The sequence below is a fragment of the Leopardus geoffroyi genome, chromosome C1, assembly GCF_018350155.1.
Source record: "Leopardus geoffroyi isolate Oge1 chromosome C1, O.geoffroyi_Oge1_pat1.0, whole genome shotgun sequence".
Classification (NCBI taxonomy): domain Eukaryota; kingdom Metazoa; phylum Chordata; class Mammalia; order Carnivora; family Felidae; genus Leopardus; species Leopardus geoffroyi.
The window spans coordinates 5,098,673-5,124,926 of NC_059328.1; the positions used below are offsets into that span (position 1 = coordinate 5,098,673).

Genomic DNA, 26,254 nt, shown 5'->3' on the forward strand with positions numbered 1-26,254 from the left:
CAGCAGAAGTCATTGCCAGCCCACTCAGATGGCCCTTCGGCCCGCTGCCCTTGGCAATCCCGCCTTCTTCTGCTGGGTCCCAACACCATGCCATTCCCAAATACCTCCTCTGGGCTGGGCCTTGTGCAGACCTGGGGTTGAGGGGGGATGTCAGCAGAGGGAAAGGGTCAAGCCCATGCCCATGGGGAGTGGACAGGCTCACTGAGAAGATAAGACCCTCAGAAAAGTGCACGGAATGGGGTTGCCAAGAGTCAGGGCAGCTCCTCCTTAAGGGCTGAGATTTAGACAGCAGGTGCACTAGGCAGGAAGCCCGACAAGGAGGGTGGGTCAGCCCTGCCCTGAGATGTGAGCCCCCGAGGCCAGGGTCAGCTTTGTCTGGTTCCCTATCCAAGTGCCAGCATCTTGAAAGGGTCTACCGCATGATAGGTGCTCAGCAGGCGTACCTCAGCTGAATAGGTGGGCTTGTAGATGGGCGTCTGTCTCCTGGGTCCTTTCGAGTTCCTGAAGCTGAGGTAGCTTCTCCAGGGAATGGGGGCAGCGGGACCCCTGTCCCTGGTTTGTGCCTGGGCCACAGTTTTGTTTTGTTTTGTTTTTAGTTGAGGTGAAGTTCACATAACATAAAATTAACCCTTTTAAAGCAAGCAATTCAGCGGTTTCTGGAACATTCACAAGGTTGTGCAACCATCACCTTTATCTCCTTCCAAAACCTTTCCGTCCCCCACAAAAGAAACCCTGTTCTACTACACAGCTCCTCCCTTCCCCCCCCCCCCGCCCCCGCCCCGAGTAAATCTGCTTTCTGACTCTGTGCATTTGCTTACTCTGGACATTTCATATACAGGAATCACACAATACGTGGCCTTTCGGGTCCGGCTTCTTTCACTCCGTGGAGTGTTTTCAAGGTTCACACACGTTGGAGTGTGTGTCGTGTCTCATTCCTTCTTCTGGCCCAACAATGTCCCATTGTGTGGCTGTGGCTCATTCTGTTTACCCGTCCGGCCGTTGACGGCCGTGTGGGCCGCTTCTGTCTTTTGTGAAGAGCTGAGCGCATGCGGGTGTGCGAGCCGCTTTGAGGGGCTGTTTTTCATTCTTTGGGAGTTGCTAGGTCATATGGTAATTCTGTGTTTAACTTTCGGAGGGATGGGCCAACAGCTTCTCCAAAGGTTCAAAAGAGATTTTTGAATAGGCTTCCAGGCTCTGAGGAAGCAGAGGCCCCCACCATTCAGGGGAGGGAGGTTGCAGGGGGTACTGCATGTGTTGGGGAGCAGGAGAGGGAGTGGGAGCAGGAGAGGGAGTGGGGCAGAGAGCTCGCACCCCAGCCCTGGGGACGGGATCCATGGTAGAGAAGGGGTGTCCTCACTGGAGGGTGGGGAGCACCATCCTCCTATGCTGGGAGCAGGGTGTATCTGGGGAAACTGAGGAAGCACGTGTTAATGGAAGACCACCTGTGCTCTGGTCATAGAAAACATGTGGGCGTTTCATCTTCCTTCGATCTAACAAACCTGCAAGGTCTAGGGCAGCAGCTCCCCGCCCTCTGCTAATAAGGACGTTGAGGTTCAAGGAGACCAAGCTCCCCTGCATACATGACCTTCCCAGTCCTTAGTGCTTTAAAGTGCCCGTGAGTTTCCAGCTCAGGCCTGGCTCCAGTGCCCACATGCTGGCCGCAGGGGCAGATCAGGAAGGGCAGGGAGGGGCTCTGCCCCCCAACTCAGTTCTCCTCCAGAGGTGCCCAGGCCTGGACACAAACGCTCTGTCTGAGGGCCTGGCTCCTTGGGGACATTCTCGCCTCCCCCTGCTCTCCCACGGGGCCAGCATCCCTCGCGCCCTATATTCAAAGGACAGGAGGCCTCTCGTTCAAGGTCATGGAGACCTCCGAGTGCCAGCCCTTCCTCCTGCAAACCCCTGGTACCTCCTTGGGTGGCCATTACTGTTCAAGCCTCACTCCTGTTACTATCATCACTATTTCCATTCTACAGATGAAGACGTAAGACATCGAAGCTCAGGGCCCTGAGTGACTTCGGTTCATGTCCCTAAGTATCAGCAGGCTCACGGGGGCGTCCGATGTGCTCAGGCACTTGGAGGCACCGAGAGCAGGGCCTGGTGAGGGTGGGACGTCCCCACGTGTTTCCAGCACATTTGTTTCTAGGGGAAGGGGTGCGGCTCAGTACTTCCTGAGGTTCCCAAGACAGCCAGACTTGCCACCCACCGGCATCTCTCTGTGGCCGGAGCCGGCCAGCGGCATGATCCCGTTTGGGTGTGTTTCTGACACAGGCCCCCAGATCGATCGCCTGCTGCCGGGGACGCTCCCTTCACCGGAGGGCTCTTCCCTGCCGCCCTCTCTCTTTGTGGTGATGTTTTTGTGAACTTGAGAAAAAATCAGGAAAAGGCCGATTCCCTCTGTCCAGCCCATTAATTCTGCATGCTCAGGCCCAAATTAACCTTGGCAAGGCTTCGAGAGGAGAGAGTAATTCTAACCTTAAAAATCTGCTGATTAAAGCTGGTTTCAGGAATTCGATTCCACTTAATGTCTTGGCAGGGAGCCCAGCCTCACATTAACACGGCCACAGACTCGGGTCCTGGCATTTCCCTCCACCTTCTTAATAAACAAAACCCCGTTGCCTGTTTGAAGCGAGAATTCCTTTCCCGGACTCCCTTGCTGCACGAAGCTGTGTGTGTGCCTTGCAGAGCACCGTGGGTACCTGGGTGGTGTCACAGGTGCCCGGGAGGGGCAGTGCTGAGAGCTGGGTTCCAGCAGGCCCTGAAGCAGAGCAATAATTACAGCAGAAATGCCGGGCCCTCGGGCCCCAAGCGTACCGAGCAGGGCAGGCGTCAGAGCAGGGGCTCCTTTCTGGGCAGCCCTCTGCCTTCCGTGCCGCCTACAATGGCCTCTGGGGACTTCAGGAGCCCGAGTGCCAGTGTTTGCACATCTACCAAGCCCCTGCACCTTCTGGGAACAGGGACCAAGGGATGGGTCATGAGTAAAGACAAGGGCCAGCTACCTGGAACATAAACATACACCGAAAACCCTCAGCGCCAAAAGACACAGCCGCTGGCCTCCTATAGAGACTCCATGTTCCCCACTAGCAGTCACTTTGGCTAAAATGTGCAAAGCATTGTTAAGGCGTGTCAGCCTCAACAGGCCACCTGGCAAGGGGAGCACCAGAGCAAGAGCTACTCGTGGGAGTCCACTTTCCCCCTCAGAGTCCACAGGACAGGGCTGTCTGGTACACAGCAGAGGGCTGAGCGGCTGTTGGTGGAAGGAGGGGAGGAGGGGAGGAGGGGAGGCCGTGACCAGCAGAAGCCACTTTCTAGATCAGTTCCAGCCCCTTGGCAGGGCACCAAGAAACAGGTCTCAGCAATACACTTTGATGAGAGAAAGGAAATTTCACTTTACTTATTTATTATTTGTGCCCGGTACTTTTAGGAAGTATTTGAGATAGAAACAGCCCAGATATGTTGCAATAGGCTCAAAGACCAAGAATGCGAGTGTGGGGAGAGAGCTGAGTCAGGGGACGTGGGTATGTACATAGAGGGACAGAGATAGAGAGATGGAGGGAGGGAGAGACAGAAGGAGAGAGGATAGTTTCCCCGCCCAGCACACCCGGCGAGGAGGGGCAGGGTGGGATGGACCCCCTCCGAGGGCCCTGGGGGACCAAGTGCCCCAAGGGATTTCCGAGATGTGGAAATGCCCCCGGAGGCCTGGCTTCTGCAGCTGTTTGGCAAGCGTGGGGGATGGACAGGAGCCCACACCCGCCTGGCTGAGGGTGGCAAGGGTGGGAAGGCGGGCGGTATGGGTCACCAGGTGCCTGGACCGGACCCCTGGCAGGAGCCCAGAACAGGGCCCTCAGGCCAACCAGGATGCCTGCAGAGTTGAGCCCACGGCCCCCACTCCTGCCCCGCCTGCTCTGCGGGAGAGCCAGGGCTCGGATCCCCTCCTTCCCTAAATCTAAATTTACCTCATTATCAATTTTTAGCTATTACTCCATTTTATACCCACTAATTTATTAATCCTGAAACCCCCCAAAAACAATAAAACTGAAGCTCCAGGAATTTTATTTATATCTTTAAACATGATTTTTATGCCTTTTTATCTAGAAATTCATTTAATCTTTATTGCTGTCCTCACTCATGTCATGGTTAGGCTGAGGCAGCTCTGCTCGCATGTGCTGTCCTGGGGACGCTGTCCCTTGGCGGGGGGGGCGGGGGGGTGGCCCAGGTGAGTAGAGGCGGGGGGGGGCACAGGGGGGCCAGCGCGAGGCCATACCTGGCAGGGCCTGATGTTCTACAGTGGCCCTGGGGCAGGACGTCACCTCCCTGGTCCTGGTCCCTGGAAAAGGCTGGCGGTGAGAGGCATCTCGTTGCTCATGCTGTCCCCTGATCTCTGCCCTTTAGTTCCCCTTCGGGTCCTTTTTCCAGAGACCTAAAGGGCCCATGTGCTATAAAGATGGTCTAGAATTTTCTATGGAGATGTTGGGGAGCCTACAGCATGAGGCCCCCTCTCTTGACCCACCCATAGCACCTCTTAGCGCTTCTCCCCACTCCTCATCCAGACCCAGAGGCACTGAAGGCCTCCCAGGGACACCAGAAACCCCTCCTGGAGAGTCTCTTTGGCTCTCTCTGCTTGCCCAAGGTGCCGCTACCCCTGCGCACCCCCTCCCCCAAGCTCCTGCCGATGCCGGTCCCCAGGGTCTGGGGGTGCACAGGACTGTCCGCAGGGCAGGGGGGTGGGGCGCACATGTGTCCTAGGCCTGCCGGGCTCTGCCCCATTCTGGCTCTGTCCCTTGCACACCGCTGGTCTGTGGGGACGGGGCAGAGAGCTGCCAGCCTTCCATAGTTTGCTGCCCCATCCCTTTCTCTCTGCCCCTCAATTCCTCCGGCTCTGGGGACCTGACCCCCACAGCCAAGCTAGGCCACCTGGTCCCCAGTGTCCCTTTGGTGTGTGCACCACAACTTCTGCCCATAAGCTGGGGGTGAATTCCCAGAGCTCAGATTCCAGCTTTAACACGTCCCTGTGACTTGAGTTAGATACTACTCTCTCTGAGCCCCAGCTCCCACATCTGCAGAGAGGGCATCATACCACCCTCTTCCGGGATAACAGAGAGGACCCTGGTCTCTTCCCCATCTCCTGGGTCACCTGTGGCACCAAGCACAGGGGAGACACTCGATTAATTGGCAGAAAGACCAGTTATTGTAATGTCCTGGGAAAGCAGGCCACCAGGATGCCAGGCCTGGAGGTAGCCAGTCTCAGGGAGGGCGAGTTCCTTGAGGTTCTGGAGAATGAATCTTTGGGAGCCTGCCCACCCCAGCCCAGAGAGGCCTCCCCAAGAAAATACAGGCCCAGGCCAGCCCCCTTGCCCTCTAGCCTCAGTCCCCCGCTGTGGCAAGCCTGGGCTGCGCTGGGAGATGCCTTTGCTGATTGTCTCAGGAGACAGGCCAGGATGGAGACCCGTTCAATGATGATCTAATATTCCAGATCTCTCCTGTCACCCAACCCAGAGGCCAGATCAGACTGCAATCCATTTAGCTCAAACTAATTTTAAAGCCATTCACTATTTAACAAGTTCTGAGGCCCAGTGCTTTAGCAGGCAGCATGCGAATTGAATCATTTGGTCTAATCTTAGATTAATACGAACCAAATCCTTCAGTGAGGACGGTCCTGGGAGCAGCCTGGGACTTCACCCCTTTGTCTTTGCCGCAGGCAGGCCCTGCAGAAAGCCTGACCCTCAGCCACTGGCCTGGACGCCTGAGTGATGCTGCCAGGGGCTGGCCCGCTGGGCAGGGTCAGACGGGGTGGGTCTGAGTTCCCCTCTGCCTCTTCCTAGCCCAGGTGGCCTTGGACAAACTTCTAGCCTGTCCAGCCTCAGCCTTCCCCAGGATGTCTCTGTGCGGGGCAACGTAGAGCTAGAGACAAGAGAAAGTCCACGTCACCCCACCAGTGCCCCTACGCGAGACCTTCTAGTGCCTCTGGGGATGTGCTCCGGCTTCCGGGGGGGCCCCAGGGAGCATCAGGCTGTGTACCATGCGGCAGCAGCTGCTGGTCTGGGGAGACCTGGGAGGTGCTTGTGGGTTTTCCCTTCACTTGCTCCTTGGAGAGCACCTGCTTCTCCCAGGGTGTCAAAGCTTTGGCAGCAAAGGAACCGTGTTTACCCCCTTCCGCAAGCCCTGCAGCTCTGTCTGCCCAGGTGTCTTCCTGCCCCCCCAGGAGTCCCAGGGCCGGCTCAGCTCAGGCAGGCGAGACACTTTGGTGCCTCTGGGGTCACCCTGGAAGGATGGGGCTCTCATGGGAGAGAAGAAAGCACCAGGAAGACATACAGCAATGAGAGGTGGAGACAGCGGCTGGGAGGGAAAGCTGGGGGGATCAGATCCAAAGTTCTGATTCTGCACCTGCACTTAATCCTCAAATCCCCAGAGCCCCCCAGTCCTTCCAGGAAACCTGCTTCAACAAGCAGGGTCTGGACCAGTGCCGCAGGGCAGAGCCATAAGAACCACAGGGCCTGGGGCGCCTGGGTGGCGCAGTCGGTTAAGCGCCCGACTTCAGCCAGGTCACGATCTCACGGTCTGTGAGTTCGAGCCCCGCGTCGGGCTCTGGGCTGATGGCTCAGAGCCTGGAGCCTGTTTCCGATTCTGTGTCTCCCTCTCTCTCTGCACCTCCCCCGTTCATGCTCTGTCTCTCTCTGTCCCAAAAATAAATAAACGTTGGAAAAAAAAAAATTTAAAAAAAAAAAAAAAAAAAAAAGAACCACAGGGCCTTTCCTTCCATGCGAGTCCATCCGCTGACCGCTCATCACTGGTCTCATGGGGGTTCAGCAGAACGGTCTGTGGGTTCACAGACTCGACCACCCAACATCAGGACCAATCCTCTGTGGTCCCTTGCAGAGGATTCAGATGGGAAAGCTGGGAAGAAGGCGACATCCTTGCCCATGCCCATCCTTCTGCCTAGAAACTTCTCTCGTCCACCTGACCTGGTCTTTTCCACCTGTTGTCCCCTGGCCCGCTGCTCCTCATCACAAATGTCACTTCCTCTTTAGCACGGCAAAGACTCTTCCCTCCCCTGGCCTCCCTTGCACTTAGCATCAGCCCTGTTTCAATCTGGTTTTGTTGGTTTGCTTGTCTCTTTCTCCCACAGGGGAGACTGGGGGATCACAGAGGACTGGGGCTAGGGACAGGCGCGGAGTCGACAACAGTGAGAACTTTTTTACCACAGAGCCAGGGCCCAGCCCGGCCCCAGGTGCTCTTTTTCAGAGGGGGTGGCTGTCACTCCATCCACTAGGGGAAGTGCCTCTCACCTGCCCCTGCCCAGGATCTTCTTTTTTTTTTTTTTTTTAATTTTTTTTTTTCAACGTTTATTTATTTTTGGGACAGAGAGAGACAGAGCATGAACGGGGGAGGGGCAGAGAGAGAGGGAGACACAGAATCGGAAACAGGCTCCAGGCTCTGAGCCATCAGCCCAGAGGCCGACGCGGGGCTCGAACTCACGGACCGCGAGATCGTGACCTGGCTGAAGTCGGACGCTTAACCGACTGCGCCACCCAGGCGCCCCTAGGATCTTCTGAACAAGTGGCCCCTTACCCCTTCATCACTTCAGGGCAGGATTAAATTGTTATCTTCTGGGTGGATTCTCCCTTCCCTTCTATTATCTCTTTGTCTTCTGTCTCCTTTATACCAGAACGCATTTTTTAAACTATTCATCTTTGTCATGTAAACATCAGATTCAAGTGTGTGAGAGAAACGAGGCCCCTAAAAATCTGCTTTCACTCTGATTGCCGCTGTGCGGGCAGTCACTTTCCCGATGGGAGGGTGGCGAGGCCGGGCCACAGGGAGAGCACAGGGGCCACCGCCAGAAGCCTAACCCAGCTCTCAGGGTTCTAAGCGGAGATGTGCCATAAACACCCTAGTCTGAGGACACAGCAGGTATCGTCCCTGCATTGGAGAAGGCTTTGGGCGTGGGGAGAGGCAGGGAGCGGGCTTTCTGTCACAGCACAGGGGGCTCTGGGGGACACTGGCTGACTGATTCAAGATGTAGAATGACACGTACCAACCTGCAGCATACCAGCTTCCCAGAGTGGAGCCAACGTCCAAAAGTCCAACCTCCGTGTTCTGTCTTGCCCCAAGCCCTGGTTCCCCCAAATCCCAGCTATTGGGGTTTTCGGCTCCAAGAGTCTCAGCCAAACATCTCTACCCTGGGTGTCCACTCTCGTCGTCTAGAGCCACAGTGTCCAATTGGAGCTTTCTGTGATGATGGAATGTTCCATCCCATCAAACCCAGGAGCCACCAACTACCAGCTGTTGAACGCTGGAAGTGAGGCTAGTAGACTGGGGAACCGAAGTTTCGATTTTATTTCATTCTACTAAATTTGAATTTGAACAGCCACACGTGGCTGGTAGCTGCCATGTTGGAAACCGCCACTCTGGAGAGGCCTGGGCAATGCACTTTCCAGCAACCCGTGGAGTAAGAGGCCGGGCTCACACTTTCCCAGAGATGAAGGTCAACAGCAAACCTTGGCTTTGCAGGTTGTGGGAGGTGGCCCCAGGAAACAGAATGAAATGTTTGCTCCAGAGAAGCGATTTCACTGGCAGCCGAGGCCGTAGAGGGGTTTTGTTCCTCTAAAGGAAAGGGCCAAAGCACCTATACATCCCCGATACCACACTGGCTGCTTTCAGCTTTCTGTGCCTTACATCACTGAATGCTGCTCAGTTAATAAATAAGGTGCTTGGGGGCGCCTGGGTGGCGCAGTCGGTTAAGCGTCCGACTTCAGCCAGGTCACGATCTCGCGGTCCGTGAGTTCGAGCCCCGCGTCGGGCTCTGGGCTGATGGCTCAGAGCCTGGAGCCTGTTTCCGATTCTGTGTCTCCCTCTCTCTCTGCCCCTCCCCCGTTCATGCTCTGTCTCTCTCTGTCCCAAAAAAATAAATAAAAATTTAAAAAAACGTTGAAAAAAATAAATAAGGTGCTTGACCGGTAGAGGAAGCCATGTGTTCATTGAGTACCTACTACATGCCAAGAAGCCCTCTGGTCCAAGTACCGGGCCTGAGTGTTGGCTGATCTCGCGAGAGGCATCGAGGGTGACGTGCAACGTACTCAGGCCCAGGAAACAAACACCCGGAATTAAGTCCAATTGGAAAGACATCAGAGCCCTGTGAAAGCTTCCATGGACAGGATGGAAGCTGTGATCTGTTCGATACTGTCCCGTGTCACGCGCATTTGTTAAATGAGCAAACTGTTGCTCCCACGCGTTTAGGCCTGTGCTGCTCCTGCTTTGGCCTGCTTAGATACTCACGTCACGTGGAAGTCAAGTACAGTTTCCTGAGCACCTGCTCTGTGGAAAGCACCGTGGGGAATTTTACAAAGGACAATACAATTCGCGTTCTTGCCAATCTGATGAGACTTGTGCCCGTAAGCTGGGGGTGAATTCCCAGAGCTCAGATTCCAGCTTTAACGCATCCCTGTGACCTTGGGTTAGACACTACTGTCTCTGAGCCCCAGCTCCCACATCTGCAGAGAGGGCATCATACCACCCTCTTCCGCGATAATGGAGAGGACCCTGGTCTCTTCCCCATCTCCTGAGTCACCTGTGGCACCAAGCACAGGGGAGACACTCGATTAGCCGGGACTGTGGGCAAACTATGCCCACAGGCTGGATGTGGCCCACCACCTAGTTTTGTACAAGCTGAGCTCAGATGGTGTTTACATTTTTTAATGGTTGGTTGGGGGAAAAAAATCAATAGAAGAAGAATGTTCATGACACGTGAAATTCTGCCCAATTCAAGCGACAAAATCCACGAATGAGGTTTTGTTGGGACACGGCCACACCCATTTGTTTACCTATGGTCCAAAGCTACTTCTGCCCTATAAAGTCAGGGTTGAGCAGTTGTAACAGTGACCGTCTGACCCACAGGCTGAGAATATTTACTCTCTGGCCCTTTACAGAAAGTGCCAGCCCCTGTGAGACAGGAGGCAGGAGTGTAGATGTGCGAAGCCTACATGATGGTGGTGGTGAATAGCATGCCTGAGGCAGAATCCACACCCTTGTGGCTGCCCTTGACCCTGGGAGGCCCTTTCCGGGGACCGCTTCCACTGGCCGGGTCAGGAGGGGCTTCCTGGGAGACGGAGGCCCTGGATGGACTCGGGCTGAGTGGGGTTTGCACTGGCAGTGGGACCCCACGAGGGGAATTGTGGAAACAGGAGCCACAAGGCCTGCCTGGGGACAGTGAGCCGGCCGTGTTCTGTAGCCCTAGCTGAAAGGGGAAAACAGAGGGTTGGGCTTTTGGTGGGGGGCAGGGAAGGGAAGGAAAGTGGGGAAGGGACACAGAGGCAGGGAAGGAGGGAGGAAGGGAGGAAGAGGGGGAAAGAGACGAGGGAGGTAGGGAAGGAGAGGTAGAGAGAGAGGTGGAGAATCAGCTGGTCACAAAAGCCATCGAGGGCTGGACAGAAAGGAGAGGCACCTGGTGATGTCCCAATATCACAACCAGTAAGCTTGGCTCATCACACAGAGATGTCCCCCTCTTTCATCCACTGAAGCCATCGGGTGTTGAGCCTTGGCAGACGGTCTGGCAGGTGGGGGACCTCCCTCCCCCGGCGGCTGAGTCTGTGGGGAGAAATCCACTGGAGGAGATTTGCAGCCAAGGTGCCCTCTCTTTGTAGGAAGAGTTTATCTTGACTTGAAGGCAGCTCCCGTTTACTATTGGTTTCCCTGTAAATTTATCTTTCCTTTTTATTTAAGAAGGGGGAGAAAAGCCCCATAGTGTCATATAAGCAATTTTGAGTATTTAAGAAAAACTCCTTCCCTGCTCAGCTGTCATGTTCACAGGAAGCTGTCAGGCCTTAATTCCGCAAATATAACGATTTTGAAAGTTGCTTCCAGCTAGGGGTGAGGTTCTCCCGAATTTCCTATAAATAGCTAGTTGCTTCTCTTTTTCTTTCTTTGTACACACACATCAACCAGGGACTCACAGCACGCTTTCCCCCCACACACCCCCACACGCGTGTGCACGTGCACCTCACGCTTACGTGCACACGCACACAGCTGCGTCCACCAGCTCTGGAAGACGACTCTCCCCCCAACCGCATCACGGCTCCTAGATGAAAAACTCAACCCACGGAGCCCCCAGGGGAGCCCCAAGCCTGATCAAAAAGCACCAGGAGTTTGTAAAACACAGATCGCCACCGACAGACTTGATTGCCTTTTTGATTAGTGAAAGAATGGACTTGATACACTGCCTCGTCCGATAACGTGCAGTTAATCTCCAGTTGTCATATGGGCTAGAAGTGGGCCAAGAGCTGCCAGGTGATGACGTGGCGACAAAGGCACCCGGGAAGAGAGGGTGGCACCGGGGCTGTGGGCTGGCTGGGGGTGCCCTGTGAACGGAAGGGGAGAGGACCAGGGTGTGGAGCACGTGGCAAGGCAGGCCGGTCACATGCTGAGCCTCATCAGGTTCACGCCTCCCCTGCTGCATCCGCCTGCAGGCTGGGCTGCGTGTCGCAAAAGCCAGCCTGAGGGGACACTCGCTCCCGGGCATCTCCGTTTCCTTCCCACGCCATCCCTGTGCCCAGATTGCGGTTTCCAGCCCAGACTGAGCACCATTCTGTGCATTCTGTCTTCCAGACTAGCTTGTCTTCCAAACTCCTTGAACTCGCCAGGTAGGAATCTGAAACCAGCCTCTCCCCCAGCAGGCTGCTGCACCCCCAGGGTTTTCTGTCCCGGTGCCCGGGACCCCTGAACAGGTGCACGGGCGTCGTCCTCGCACCTGGCGAGCGTGGCCACTTCTCCACACCTGCACGGCCGCCACCATCCAGTGCCAGGGCGGCTCCCGACTCACAGGGCTGGCCCCAGTGCCCTCACCTCCCTTGGCTGTCTTCCCTGGCCACACTGTGCCGCGGTGAGCTTCCGAAAGGCGGACCTGGTCATGACATCCGAGGGCAAAGTCAAGCTCCTGGCTGTGGCCCCCATGGCTTGTTGTCACCTGACCTACTTCGTCTCCCCCACCTGGACCCTCGTCATGCTTGGCCTTGCATCCAGGGTCCTATGGTTCCTCAAGCCAGCCTCTGCCTTACCTCCTGTCCCCACCTGCTTTTCCTGCTTCTGGGATGATGATCCGCCCCCCCCCCACTCTTCCCTCAGCCACGCAGTCCCTCCAATGCCCTCTCCCACTGTCCTCTGGGACTGTCCTGGGCATCAGCTCTTGACCCTCACAGCCACCCAGGAGACAGGAGGAGGAAGGTGCCCACATCACAGCCTAGAAGGACAAGGACCCTCCTAGCAGGTCTCGTACCCCAAGCAGGACCCGTCTCTCCAGAAGCCCCTCTTTGCTGACTCCAGCTCACCAAGGGTAAATTCTGGGAAGCCTCTTCCCCCACAGGGACAGTAAACCAGCTACTCAACATGAGTCAGATTTCCCTGAAACTGAAGCTGAGCGCTTTAGGCATTCAATGTGGAGCCATTTTCCAGGATGGTTTTCTAGTATGTAGTTTAAAGTCCCGAGCCTTTGGAATACCACAAGCAAAAATGAACCATTTATTGCCTTCAGGTCCTGTACCCTGTACTGGGCTGTGGAGACCGGTGGGACACTTATTGGCCACCGTCATTCAGAGGGTCTGAGGCTCCCTGCCTCACCCTGGAGCTTCCAGTCCCGGGAGTACAGATGGGCAGTGAGCCATGGGAGGGACCCAGCGTGCTGGGCAAGGCAACACGGGGAGGGGGGCATGCCCTTGGGCTCCTTGAGTCCTTGGGGTTCTAGAGGGGGCTTCCCTTCCTCCCTCGATGCTACTTGACATGGTTCGCTCTCGTCAGGGGTCCGCTGTCCCTCTCTCCAGCCTTCATCGATGATGCCTCTCATCTGTGGAGACCAGAGACATTAGATCACCAGGGTGGTTAGAGTAATATCTAAAAATAGAGTAACTAGGTTCTGAGTGAGGCCCTGAGGGCTCCTCTGATTAAAATGCATGAGCCTTGATGTAGAAACGGTGATTTTTCTTTTTAATATCATCCTGCTCATTGGATGGTTCTGGGCACTTCTGGGCAGGTGAGGTTGCCCACAGGTGCTAGGGAGGCCCAGGGGAGGGGGGGGGCGTGCTTTCTACTTCCTGTGGACTCTCAGAAGGGACACACAGTAGGTGTTGGAGTCCCAGGGAGTCCTCGTGTGTAGTTCAAAGACGCTGCAGCCCGGCCCACACAGATCAGCAGTGAACTTGAGGGGGGTGGGGAATGGAGGCGCAAATCAACCACATTCTTTTCAAGTTCGAGAGAAAGCAGTGGAAGGAGAAGGAGACAGGTGAAGGGGGGAAGTCTGCAAACCCTCAAGAGGAATGAACAGTGAGAAAAAGCGGATGCGTGGCCTTTTCTTTCAAAGAGACAGGAGAGAGTTCTTCTCTCAACAATTTATGTCTCTCTCCATTTGGCTCATTACGTGAGCCAAAGTAATGAAACTTCCCACGAGAATATGCAAACTCCAAAGGAAAAGAACTGATAAAAGTCGCAGGGTGGGCTGCTCGTTCGTGGCAAACGAGAGCTCACAGGAAATGGCCAAACAGGCGCCTCTCTCGGCCAGAAGGAGTGAGTTATCAAAAATCACGGTAAAAAAAAGGAACACGGCGTATTAAAAAACAGAAGAGTCAGGAAAGTATATTGCCTTCTTAATAATAAATGCGTTTTGTGGACAAGAATTGCAAGGGGATCGTTTAAATTAATTTCCGCTTTGTTTGGTTGGTTTATACAGGGTTTGGTCCCAGCTGACAGCAATGTGTAAAAGTTCTAACATATTGGAAATCTGATTTTCTTACAGCCAGAGTCCCGTAGTCCAAACTCATTTCTCTTTCAACTCTGCTAATCAGACAGGGCTCAAATGGATTCCTGGTAGAACCGAATCGCACTTGGTCTTTTGGGGGCATATTAAAAAATTCCTGATATAAGCTTTAAATGCAGAGAGAGCTGCTGGCCAGTTGTCACTGCAGTGTGGTGTGAGGGGCAGTGGGGGGCGGGGGGTGGCAATGGCCGTGGCTCGGATGAGCAACGAGGGGCCCAGGGAAGACCTTGCCCATCCCCGGCCTGCAAGGCTCTGGTGCCCTGCCTTCTCTTTCTGCCCCACCGATTGTGGAGCAGGTGTTTGGGAAGCCAGGGAAACACGGCAGGAGAGGGAAGGAGAGAGTCCTGGTTTGAAGGCAAAACCCTGGCCACCCCGAGACTCGCATAATTGGGTTCTGAGAGGACCCTAGAGGACTGTCCTCCTCACCAGGCCCCGCTCTCCCCCTCCGCCTGCAAGCCCGTCCCCACTGCTGGCCCTGACTGTCCCCTGTCTCCGGGTCCTAGCGTCCCTCCTCACCGTCCGCCCCCCAAACCAAATCCGTCTGCGAAAGATGCAGGCTTCACCTTAGAACAAACACAAATGTGATTGAACAGACTAAATAGAAGCCAGCAAGTGGGGTATGCACGAGGGGCCTCTCGGTTTCTGGAGGTCAGTCCTAGGAAGTGCCACCCCCAGCCTCAGAGGTCCTGCCATCCAGGGCTGCCCCGCTCGCCCGGTGTGATACCCTTGACCAGGAAAGGTCTGGAGAGTGTGTGTGTGTGTGTGTGTGTGTGTGTGTGTGTGTGTGTGTGTGAATCAGTCCCACACACGTTCAGCCCCTCCCCGTACACCAAGGGGTCTTAACCTAGGCTCTGTGAATGAACTTCAGGGTAACCCCCAGCCCCTACAATTATGGGCAAAACGCACACGAATGTGCATTCCCGCGTCCCCAGCTTTTCTGGGTTCTCACGTGCCTCCATGGCCCCTAAAAGGGAAAGCACCCAGCTGTCCGCCTGGGTTTGCCTGCTGCCTTGCCCACTGTGCTTCTTAGATTCCGGCCCGGACCTCGGTCCCGGCCCCGGAGCCAGGGGCACGGGCACCGGCCCTCGGCCTCCCGGGGTGCCGGTGGCGTCCGCGGCCCTTTCTCGCTCCTTCTCTGTTGCGCCGTCTCTCTCTCTCTCCCTTCCTTCCCTCTTTCCAACTGAATTCTCGTTTTTCCTCTCTCCCTAGTGCTTGTACGGCTGCTATGTCCATTCCTCCATCATCCCCACCTTCCACCGGAGGTGCTACTGGCTCCTTCAGGTAGGTGGCTGGGACTGGATTCTTCTTCCGTCTCCGGTGCTGCGGAAGGTCTGTGGAGGGAGCTGCGTGGGCGTGGGGTCCGGCGTGCGGCGGCTTCGGGCGGGGGTGCCCCGGCCAGAGCTCCTAGGGGCATTGGCGTGTGGTGCTGAGGCCAGGTGTGTGGCCGGCCTGGTGTGTTGTGCGATGCCAGGAAGGGGAGAGGCCTGGGGTGGGGGGTGGGGGGGCCGTCCTTCCGCCCCATGAGAGTAAAGCCCCACCGGATGCTTCCCGGGTGGCTCGGTTTCCTCTTGATGAGGACGGAAAGAAGGCTGAGCGTCTGCCCGACTGCAGAATGCCCGTTGGCCGAAAGCTTGTGCGTTCATATTCTCTTGTGGGTTAGTCAGTCGTTGGCACTCGTGGAAAATCGGCTCTCAGAGGCATGCCAGCGGCAGCCGGATTGATCGGAAGGGTTGTTGGGAGAGCGGGGGCCCACGGCTCAGCGGGAAGGAGCCCAGGAATCGATCTGTGCTGTCTGCCATGCAGGGGGACGGAGAAAGGGGCGGAGGAGCCCCCCGGCCACCCTCGCTCCACAAGGGTGACCTGGCTCCCAGCTCTGTGTCCATGGTGCCCGTGCACAGCCTCACGGAGCCGGGCCTGGCTCGGGGCCGCGGCCGCCCAGCCTCTTGCCTGTCGGTGGTCAGTGGCGGTCAGAGAGCCCGGCAGAGGGTGCCGCCGTGTGAGTGGGAGGGTCCGAGGGACCCATCAGTGAGGCTCGACCTGGTCCTTTGCAAAGCTTGTCCCCGATCGGCAGCCGCTCTCTGTGGGCCCAGGCATTGCTGCCTCTGACCTTTCCCACTGTGGTTCTAACCATCTGCATCCACAGCAGTTCAAGTGAGCCCACCCCTGGCCCCGGCGGCCGGAGGAGCTCCCTGGCTTGGGGAGTACGGTCAGGAGGGGTCTGGCAGATTAGAAAGCAAGCCCCTGACACCATGGTGTGTATTCAGAGAGCTGAGGCCTCACGTGCCAGAGCGCAGAGGGGCCACTGGTCCCAGGCAAGGTGGCCTGGAAAGCATCTGCGGGGCCCAGAGCCATCTTGGTGTGGACGCCGAGGCTCTGCCTGGACAAGGCTCTCGGTCTGTCGGCTCTGCCCAGCCCCTGCCTCCTTGCCCTTCTCCCTCAGTTCCAGAAATAATTGTCTGCGGTTCAGCAAGTTCATTAGCAGATGACGCCTGAGACTGTCCAAGGATGTGCTGATTTGCAAAGACACGGCTTCCCTGACATCTTGCTCTGTTGTCATTTTTCGGGTTCCTCTCCCTGGGAGGCTGGGCTGGTGGCAGTGGGGGTTTCTAACTGCTCGGCCCTGCTTCCTTGTGAAAGGGGCCTCCAGCGTGGTCATGGGATGATACTTCTCGTCTTGTTAACGCAAAAGGTTCTCTTTTCCGCCTGGCGGAGGAGCAGAGTGTGGGACCCCCACCTCGAGAGCAGGGATCTGGTACATTGGGGGCCATGTCCTTGTGCCCCAGGGTCACGCTCTGGCTGCTGAGAGGTATTTTCACCTTGAGCAGCCTGTGGCCCTGTGAACTCCTCCCTGGCCTCTGAAGGCCCCGGGGCCTGTTTTGGCTTTTTTCCTTTTCAGTTTCATGCCCCATCCAAACGCCTCTTGAGCACGCTCTCCCGATTCCAGGCCTGACCACCGGCCTGTTGGAGCAGCGCCCCGGAAGTTGGCTTCCTGCCAGCCAGGCGCTCCTGCACCCACGCCATCGCCTGTCTCCTCTTGTCCCATCACGTGCTTGCGGCTCTTTGATTCCACTAAGTTTACTTTCCTAGACTCAGACACCATCGGGCAGCCACGGCGGGGGGGGGGGGGGGGGGGGGGGGCAGGGGGAAGGGGGGGAGCTTATCAGCCCCCCAGACTGGATTCTGCTCACTCAGATTTGGCTCCTCCTGCCTTGTTCCAGGCGAGAAGTGGGAGGGCTCCGCTGTCCCAGCCCTCCCCACCCCCGAGCTTCTGTCCTGGCCACGGTGGGCCGGAAACATATGTGGAGTGATTCGTGTCTGCCTGGGGTGGTCACTTCTAGCTGGCGGGGGAGCCCGTTCCCCCCCCCCCCCAAGGTCCAGTGTCACAGGAACTGGTTTCTTAAGGGCAGATCTGGGCCCCTTTATCTTCTCCTCCCAGCCCCACAGTCTTCCCTCCACCCGCTATCCACTGCATCCTGGAGTATCACCCTTGTTTCCGTGAGCAGGTGACGGGGGGGACGCATGCAGGGGCAGGGGTTCCCACTCCCCAGTGTGTGCTGGGCAGGGGCAGGTTAAGGAGCCAAGGCCAAAGCAATTAGCGCGGTGCACATCCTACACGAGCCCGAGAGCCACCGCGGCAGCCGGCACCGCTCAGGGCAATTTGTTCCGGTGCTAATTACAACACCAGGATAATGACGGTGTGGCCAGGCTTAATTTCTCTGATATTAAATAGGAAAGAAGCCATGAGACACCGGCCCAGATGGAAATTGGCCCAGGTCTGTCTCTGACACCAATTATCAGGAAAAAGGATCGGGTGGGAGAGAAGGTGTCAGGGTGGTGACCGAGGCAAGAGCTGAGGAAGGAGGCAGCTCCCACGGCCACCAGTCACCACCGGCTCCCTGGGGAAGCCAGACTTCCTGGTGGTCCCTGGAAGTCCGCAGTGGCTGTCGGCCACGCCCCTTACAGCAGAGAGGTGCCAGGGGCTGGGGGACAAGGGGAGCCTTGCTGAAAGGAAAGGGGCAGGGAGGAAAGGAGGGCTTCTGGATACAGGAGAGTTCATTCCAGCAGTGGCCCCACCGCCCCCGCCCACTGCAGAGTGTGGCCAGCCATGGTGGCCACTGGGGTCCCAAACCGATGCCACTCGCCCCAAGGCCACTTAGCACAGCAGGAACCTCTGCCCGCGCAGGCCTGGTTTTCCCCTGCGCCCAGACTGTAAGGTCCCTGAGGTGGGGGGGAGCTGCGCCCCTCTGTCTCTCCCAGCACAGAGCCTCAGCCGGACAGGGAGGGGCCGGCCTGCCCTGAAGGCCTCAGCTCTGCTCAGAGGGCCTGCCGCCCCAGGACAGGGAGGGAGAGAGGGTGTCAGACCTGGGGGAGGAGGTCAGCACCCCTTCCAGAAGCGGAGGATCAGGGAGAGGAGGGGGACCGGAACTGACACAGCACTTAAAAGTTCCCTAGTGACCTGATTTTCAGGGGAGGGAGCGACCCTGCCCCCTCTCTGTTGCTACTAAATGTTTTATTAGGATGTGAGCAGGGAGACAAGTGAGGAACCAGAGTCTTTCCCGGGAGTGGAGGGGACTGAAGCCCCAAGTGCATAAGGGCATTGTCATGACCCATGTGCACCCCATGAAGCCATCTGCCCAGCTGGGTCAGGGCCTTCGGGGGATCTGTCCTGGGGCTTGAGAAGCCACCACCACTGGCTGGCACACGTACTCCTCCGTCACATCATCTGCACGTCGGGGCCTCCATGTGTCACAGCTGGCAGGGCCCTTAGGCTCCACAGAACTCAGCTGCTGCATTTCCTAGATAGACGCTGAAGCCCAGAGGGGACAGGGCCAGACCCAGGGTCACCCAGCCAGTCAGCGATGGCACCCTTGCCTCTGCCTCCCAGGGCCCGAGCGTGGTTGTCACTGCAGCTACCTTGGCCCTGAGCCTTGCTGGGGGCGGGAGGGGGTGTGGCGAGTCCTGCCGCTGGGCCGCTCCACGGGTGAGCCAGACCCCAGGGGCCTCACCCTCCGTCCTGCGGCCACGGCCTCTCCTGCTTGGGATTTTCTGGTGCTCAGGCTCAGGGCCTCCCTGCTGCCCTCTGCATCCCCGTCCGGGGCCCCCACATTCCATCCTGTGGGGCCCTTCTCCCAATAAGCCCAAAGAGAACAGGCCCCCATTTCAGGCCAGACTTTCCAGCAGCTTCTGTATGGCTCGTTTGGAGACTATTTCTGCTTCTAATGAGTGTTTTTCTTTGTGCCCTTGTCCTCTAAAATGCTTAATGAATGTTTTCTGTGCTCGAGCGAAGCGGGGGGTGTGTCCCTGTGTGTCTGCCACCTCCATGCGGGGGGCTGTTAGGCTGCTGGGGCGGAGACAGCCAGGAGCTCCTTCCCGACCCACAGAGGCCCGTGGGCTCGCAAGCACTGCCGAGCAGACACGGGGACCCCGCGGCTTTGGGGTTCCTGGGGCTGGGGGCTCCTGACGGCTGGAGGACGGCAGGTGTTTGGGCTCCACGGAGGAGCCAGGTTCTAGCCCTTCCCTGGCAACCCTGAGCATCGGAAGCTATGACCGTACAGCCAGGCACCACGGGCACTGAGTCCTGGCCAGACGGTGCCCCGGACCCTCACCACGGGCCCCGTGTCCCCCAAGAGAAGGCCAGGCTCTCAGGAGGCCCATGGTCACCCGGCCAGCGGAGGGTACCCCTTGCGGCCCCATCTGCCTCCCGGAGGCACCAGTGTCACCGGCTCTTATAGGGAGGGGCTACCTGGTCCCAGATCTTAGGGCACAGAGGGGGCACTCCGGGCCTTTCACCCCACACTCTCTCCTTCCTGCCTGCCCCTGAGCTCAGCTGGTCCCGCTCCCCCCGCCCCCCAGAAGTAGGGTGCTTTCTGCACCAAGTACCACGGCAAAGAGACCTTCACAGAGCCAGCCCAGAGGAGGGCAGGGCATCGAGGGCTAGTTCTAGGCTGCCCCGGCCCGACTAAAGCCCCCAGCCCAGGAGCAGAGGGAGGCCTCAACCACACGTCTCCCTGGCTTGTAGGGAAGGAGGGAGACCCCCGTCTTTGCTTGGGCAGAGCTCCAGTCTCCCCTCGCAAGTGCTCCTGGGAACCATGTTTGCCCACCCGGTTGGTAAGGCCTGGGGTGGAGCTGAAGCCTTACATCCCTCCGTCGGGTTGTGGGCTCACAGCTGGCGTCGCATCCTCAAGAGAGCGTCTCTCCTGCCAGGAGGAGCCGCCGAGGAGAGGGGGGAGCCAGCAGCCAGCGTCCCCACGCTGACCCAGGGCTCTGCAGCCTTGCAGACGGGGCCCCAGAGAGGCACCTGTGCTCACATTCTGGGGACATCCCAGTGAACAACTCCATTTCAGCTTCTACACCAGACACAGGCCTCGACCCCAGTGTGTCCCGAGGGAGCCCGGCCTCCTTCCTCCGGGGCCTCTTTACTCAGAGCAAGCGGGGGAGGGGGGTGTACAGAGTCCCAGGCCTCCCCAGCCGGCCAGGAGGGGAGCAGGCCGTGGGGGGGACGGGCCTCCTCACCTGGCACTCAGACTGTGGCACCCCTGGGGGCATCTCTCTGCGCTGCCTCTGGCTCTCCAGGAAGGGTCCTCGGAGCTCACTGCTACCCCGAAGTGGCAAAGTCGGGCACGGTTGGGTCAGGTGGGGGCATCCTGCGGGCTCGTGGACTGCTTGTCCCCGGCATATCGCCCGGAAGGCTGCCCTTTGGGGCACCCACTTGGCCCAGAGTGGGTGAGTGAGCACCGCGGGCCCTCTGGGATGGTGTTTATTTCAACCCCTTGAAATAGTAAGGTCGGGTCACCCAGGGGAGCACCTTTTAGCGGTTCGCCTCTGGGCAGTTTACCGAATTTCTCGGAGCCTCGGTGTCTTCGTCAGTAAATGGTGACAATAATAGGGTCACTGCACAGGGCTGCCTTTGGGAATGAATCTAAACGCGACATGGTGTGTGCACAAACGGCAGATGTGCTCCTGGCACACGGCAAGCGCTCACTGCCGCGAGCATCAGGTTGGACCCGCAAGCTGGTCTCCCGCTGCCCCTGAGAAATCTCCGGTGAGCCCCCGGGCCGCATCGCGCCTTTTTCCTGCACCGCAAGGCTGCAGGGGGCTGGGGCGGCCCCTCAACGTGTGAGCTGGTCGGGACAGGCTGGCCAGGGCATCTCTCCTCCTTCACGCCGCCCTCCTCTGCAGCGGGACACAGCGGTGGCACTGTCTTCGCTATAGACACCCTCCCCGCCCTCCCCCCACAAAAGACTTGAAATGATCACTTCTTTTGAATTTGCGACCCAAGTGCCCCCCTACCTGACATCCACTCACTCTTTCTGGAAGCAAGGACCCACCTGGGACCATGCCCCCAGCCCTCAGGGTCGCCCTGTAGGTGAGCTAGGTCACAGAAGGGACCAGAAGCCCCAGCGTGGCTACAGGAGCACCTCCACACTCACCCCTCCGTCCTCAGGCTCATCCTAGTGGTGGGGACATCTCTACTTGGAGTGAGCCGGATCCCCCCAGATCCCAAGAGGCAGGAGACAGTCCACCAACTGCCAGGCCTCCCTCCCCCCTTTCCTCCCTTTCTTCCCTCCTTCCTTCCTTCTCTCCTTCCCTCTTTCCTTCTTTCCCTCCCTCCTTCCTTTTTCCTTCCTTCCTTCCTCCCTCCCTCTCTCCCTCCCTCCCTTCCCCCTTTCCTTCCCTCTTTCCTTCCTTTCTTCCCTCCCTCTTCCTTTCTTCTCTCCTCCCCTTTCCTTCTTTCCTTCCCTCCTTCCTTTTTCCTTCCTCCCTTCCTTCCTCCCTCCCTCCCTTCCATCGTTCCCTCCCTCCCTTCCTTCCCCCTTTCCTTCCCTCTTTCCCTCCTTCCTCCTTTCCTCCCTCCCTTCCTCCCCTCTTTCCTCCCTTTCTTCCCTCCCTCTTCCTTCCTTTTCTCCTTCCCTCTTTCCTTCTTTCCCTCCCTCCTTCCTTTTTCCTTCCTTCCTTCCTCCCTCCCTCTCTCCTTCCCTCCCTTCCCCCTTTCCTTCCCTCTTTCCTTCCTTTCTTCCCTCCCTCTTCCTTTCTTCTCTCCTCCCCTTTCCTTCTTTCCCTCCCTCCTTCCTTTTTCCTTCCTTCCCCTCTCCCTTCCTTCCTTCCTACCTTCCTTCCTTCCTTCCTTCGCTCTTTCCACCTCCTCTCTCTTTCATCTTTTTTAAGTGGAAGATATTATAGCTTCATAAAAAATACTCCAGGCTTCTTGCTCAGTAACCGTTTTTATGTTTCACTGGGGTGAAATAGAAGCGGCTGGGAAATAAAGCGTTGAGGAGCCTGCTCTGTATGTGGGCCCTTGAACAGTGTCCTGCATTACTCAGACGGAGATGCCATGGGGCTTGCCATGAAAGGAGGCTTTGATGGGGCTTAGAGCAACAGGAGGCATTGTCATCAGGCTGACTCTCCCCCAAAGGGGGCATTTTTTAAAGTTTATTTATTTTGAGAGAAGCGGGGGGGGGAGGAGCAGAGAGAGAGAGAGAGAGAGAATCCCAAGCAGCTTCGTGATGTCAGCACAGAGCCTGACATGGGGCTTGAACCCACAAACTGAGATTATGACTTGAGCCCAAGTCAAGAGTCAGATGCTTATAACCAACTGAGCCACCCAGGCGTCCCCCAAAAGGGACATTTTGACCCACATGCTGCAAGGAAGAGAAATGAGTTGGTGCCTCAGGATCCCTGTCCCCCCAGGCCTGGGTTGGCGGGGAGCCGAGGGTGCCTCAGGGAAGCCAGACCCTCTGGGCACATCCCACGGGCACTAGGCCGTGAAAGCCAGGAGCTCAGCCCAGCCCTGGTGTCCCACCCTCAGCCACAGGGAGTGGAGGACGGGCCAGGTACCAGGTACGGGCTGAGTGGGGCAGAGGGACCTCTGACAGTGCACGTGGCTCACAGATGCCACAGCCCCAGTGCCAGGCGGCCCCCAGCACTTGGTGGGGACCAGTGTCTTTGGTTCTCACAGCTGCCCTTGCAGGGAGCCAGGGCTGGGTGAATTCTCCCTGATTTTCACAGACAAAGAAACTGAAGGTCCAGGGGAATAAGGGAGCCCCAGAGACCGAGCAGACAGGGCTGAGTCCAGGCTCCTGAGGCCAGGAGCAACACGGGGACAAGAACAGCTGGGCCCCAAGTGTTCGGAGAGGGCTCCTGTGTGAAGAGACAGGTGAAGGACCCCACGGCATCAGAGTCACTTTTCCAACCCTGAATTTCCACGCCCAGGGCACCTTGCTGGCCTAGTGGGTGCACCTGAAGCCGGTCGATGAGATAAATCCAGAGAAGGGGCCATAGAGTGGGCTGGGTGGTCAGGGGAAGCTTCCTGGAGGAGGAGGCGAGCTCAGGATGGAAGGCAGTAGGATGTTCTTCCCTGCCCTTTCTGACATGTGGCAGGCGTGGGCCACGGAGCACAGCGACAGGAAGGACCAACAAGGCCACGTGGGGTCCGAGCTCCACCGGCTTCAGTCTCACAGACCAGGCACCCACAGTCTGGGGAGCCCTCAGGACAAGTGTCCCAGGCCCTGGTGTCAGTCAAGTGACTTGGAGGGAGTGTGTGGGAGGCTCCCCCCCCCCCCATGTGGGCTTGGGGCCGGGAGAGGAGAGCAGGAGAGACGGGGCCTGCCCACCAGAGGTTACAGGTTCGATGCCGCCGTGGGGTCTCCTCCAGGCTGTCAAAGGTGGTTATCGTCATCAGTATCGGTAAGAGTAACAGTAGCCATCGTAGGTTGTGGGCTCCCATGCCCCAGGTGCTGCGAAGCCCCGTGCGTGCCCGTGAGGCCGGTACTTTGTCACCCCCGGGTAGAAATGCGGCTGGGGCACCCGGGGAACATGCTTCAGGGAGGCCCGTCAGGAAAGAGGAGCTCCCGGCAAATGGCCCCGTTGGTAGCTCATTGCAGCGGCCGGCAGAGTCTGGAAAGAAGCGCCAGGTCTGTGGGGAATAGGACAGGGCCGCGGAAGGTGTGGGCGCTGAAGGAGAAGTGAGTGGAGGGAGCCGCACGAAGCAGGGGTGGCGTAGGGGAGGAGAGGAGAGGGCAGCGGCCTCCCGGGCGGGCGCCCGGGTGGCGGGGAGAGGCTGCGGGTCAGGGTAATAGAACAAAGCCCTGTCTTACAAGCTCCCCGGGTGGGCGGGCAGGCGTTTCCTCTGCGGGAGCACAGCAGAGACCAGCGAGCCGGGGAAGGAGCAGGTGCAGAGAAGGCAGCTAAGGCTGAGCCGCGGGATCAGAGGGATCACTCCCGAGCCGCCTCCTCGTGCCGGTTCTATCCCGACCAGCAGCTTCCACTTCGTCCGCCATTAATGTGCCTTGAATAATATGATGCGAAGATAAGGTAGACGCTAGGAATTTACGGTGCTATGCAAAAAATTGCTCAATTCCATTAAGATTTCAGGATCTTTGCCAGGCTGCACAGCAGCCCCGGTATTATTTCCTTCTTAGACATCTTTGCTTGATTGCAATTTATGATGCCGAGGCCCCTGCTGCACCCACCTAAAGCCTCCAGAAAAATATGGCCATCCCCCCAACGCAGCCATTATTCCCTCTGAGGAAAGTCACTGGGTATTTTCCAGAAGATTCCCTCATCCTGATCTTCTCTGGGGGCAGCGGGGAGCAACCTGTCATCAGGTCTCTGCTGCTGGACCTTCACCTTGCAAATTTCAGCGGCCAGGGCAGCCGGAGTCCTCGGGGGAAGCGGGACCCTCTGCCCCCACCTTGTGGACGAGGAGGGTGTTGAGCTGAGTGGGGAGACCCCCTCCCAGGGCCCACGGTTTAAATTCAGCTCCGCACTTTCCGAGCCACGGACTCTGGCCAAGTGAATGACCCTCTTTGAATCTCATCCCTTCCTCTGTCTGCGAAATAGGCACGCAGGACGTCTGTCCCGAGGTCACTGGGAGGAAGAACTGAGCTAAGGCCCACAAAGGTGTTCGTGTCCTGCTCGGCCACGGTGGCTCTGTTCATTACCTGCCATGACAACGTGCGGCAGCTCCTGCTCTACGGGATTGTGTGTGTGGCTGTCGTCGGGGAGGGGGCCTCTGAGAGGGTCTCATCCGGACCACCTTTCATGTGGCAAAATGCTGTCCCTCCCATGTGCCTGTGTGGCAACGGGCCCCATTTGCTAATTCACCTGCCGCGTGGCACTCGCTTAGTGAGACGGAACTTTCACATCCCAGCCATCGGTAGGCTGCTCGCTCCCCCGCCACCGTGTCCCCTCGGCCCCCTGCCCTGCCCTGCTGCGACCGGCCAGCGCCTACCCTGGCCTGTCCTGCAAAGCCTCCTGTGTCCTTCCACCCTCAGAGGGCTGAACTGCCTGGACCAGACTGGAAGGCAGAGCAGGAAGGAGGCTGCCGCTCCTTGGAGATGGAAATTATTAATTAGCCTCATTATCCAGGACTTGTCAGTGTCTTAATCCTTCCGTCTGCAGAGGGTTTATGCCTCCGCGGTGTGTGTTGTCAGCTTGGCTAAGCAATTGCTTTTAATAGAAAGGCAGAACAATGGACGATACAGTTTGGTTACTATCTTTATTTATCGAGCCAAACAATCCCTGCTCCCCTTCCACAGAACATCCTTCAAAGACGGGAAGGAGGCAAAAGCTGCTTAATTTCCCCTCTAGATGGCTTCTAATGCGGGGCCTCTGTTTAATTAGCCTTCTCATGTAATCTTCAGTGGACACTCTGTCCTCAATATCCTAATCTCCTCTGGAGCAAAGGGGAAAAGGGGGTTTCCAAAGCGAAAGACAAAAGTTTGCCTGAAGGAAACACTCTTCCATCTTGCTTCTGAAGAAGACTCAAAGGGCCAAGAGTGAAACGCAGACGTCATTTGATAGAGTCGATGGGCAAGTCTTCGGTGACGAGCTCCATGTGTGAAGGTCAGGGGCTCGCTCGGGGCCCCAGGCGGGACCCCAGCTGGCGAAGCTGGCCGGCCCCGGCATGGGACACACTCTGGTCCACGACAGGCCATCGTGGCTGCTTTTGTCACTGTTAAGAGTGCAGTGGCCCTCAGGAGAGAGTGATTCCCACGCAAGACAGTACACACTCCAGACTCAGGGGGGTGCACAGGCGAGCACACGCCTCCCTGCTCCTCACTCCTCCCCTCCCGGCTCTTCTGCTCTCCTCCCTGTAAAGGGCTCTGGGAAGCCCAAAGGAGACTTCTCGCCATCCCCACCACCACTCCCACACTGGGCAGGACATCTTGGGGGCTTTCCGCTCCCCTGTTCCAGAGTCCTCCCTGGTGACGGGGAGTATTAGCGGGGACCGTACCTTCCCGGCCACATGGCTACCGGGGGATGACGGCCGTGCACCTGCTCCTGCCTAACGCAGGTCCTCGTCGGGCCCGAAGCGAGAGGCACAGCGTGGCAGGGCGGCCCCTGTGGAAGTCTCTGGCACCGGCTGGCCTCACGCAGTCCTTGTCCTCAGCAGTCCCGTCTGCGTCTTTCTTTGCTCGTCCTGCGGCCCCGCCCCCTTGCTTCTCCCTCGCCCCTGTC

General features: G+C 57.7%; 1 protein-coding gene and 1 long non-coding RNA gene across 9 annotated transcripts in view; one reads left to right on the forward strand and one right to left on the reverse strand.

The window, feature by feature from the left end:
• The window catches only part of CAMTA1 (calmodulin binding transcription activator 1), an 855,981-nt gene that overhangs the window by 591,267 nt on the left and 238,460 nt on the right, over positions 1-26,254 (forward strand). For all 8 annotated transcript variants that reach the window (XM_045475517.1, XM_045475515.1, XM_045475516.1 and 5 more), the window contains exon 7: positions 15,005-15,076. In XM_045475517.1, the coding sequence (XP_045331473.1) occupies positions 15,005-15,076 (72 nt within the window). The remainder of the gene's footprint in view (positions 1-15,004; positions 15,077-26,254) is intronic.
• Positions 12,485-16,902, reverse strand: LOC123597130. The gene is made up of 2 exons (XR_006711975.1): positions 15,046-16,902; positions 12,485-12,829 (listed from the first exon to the last, which is right to left on the reverse strand). It is a non-coding gene; the product is annotated as an uncharacterized LOC123597130 (long non-coding RNA).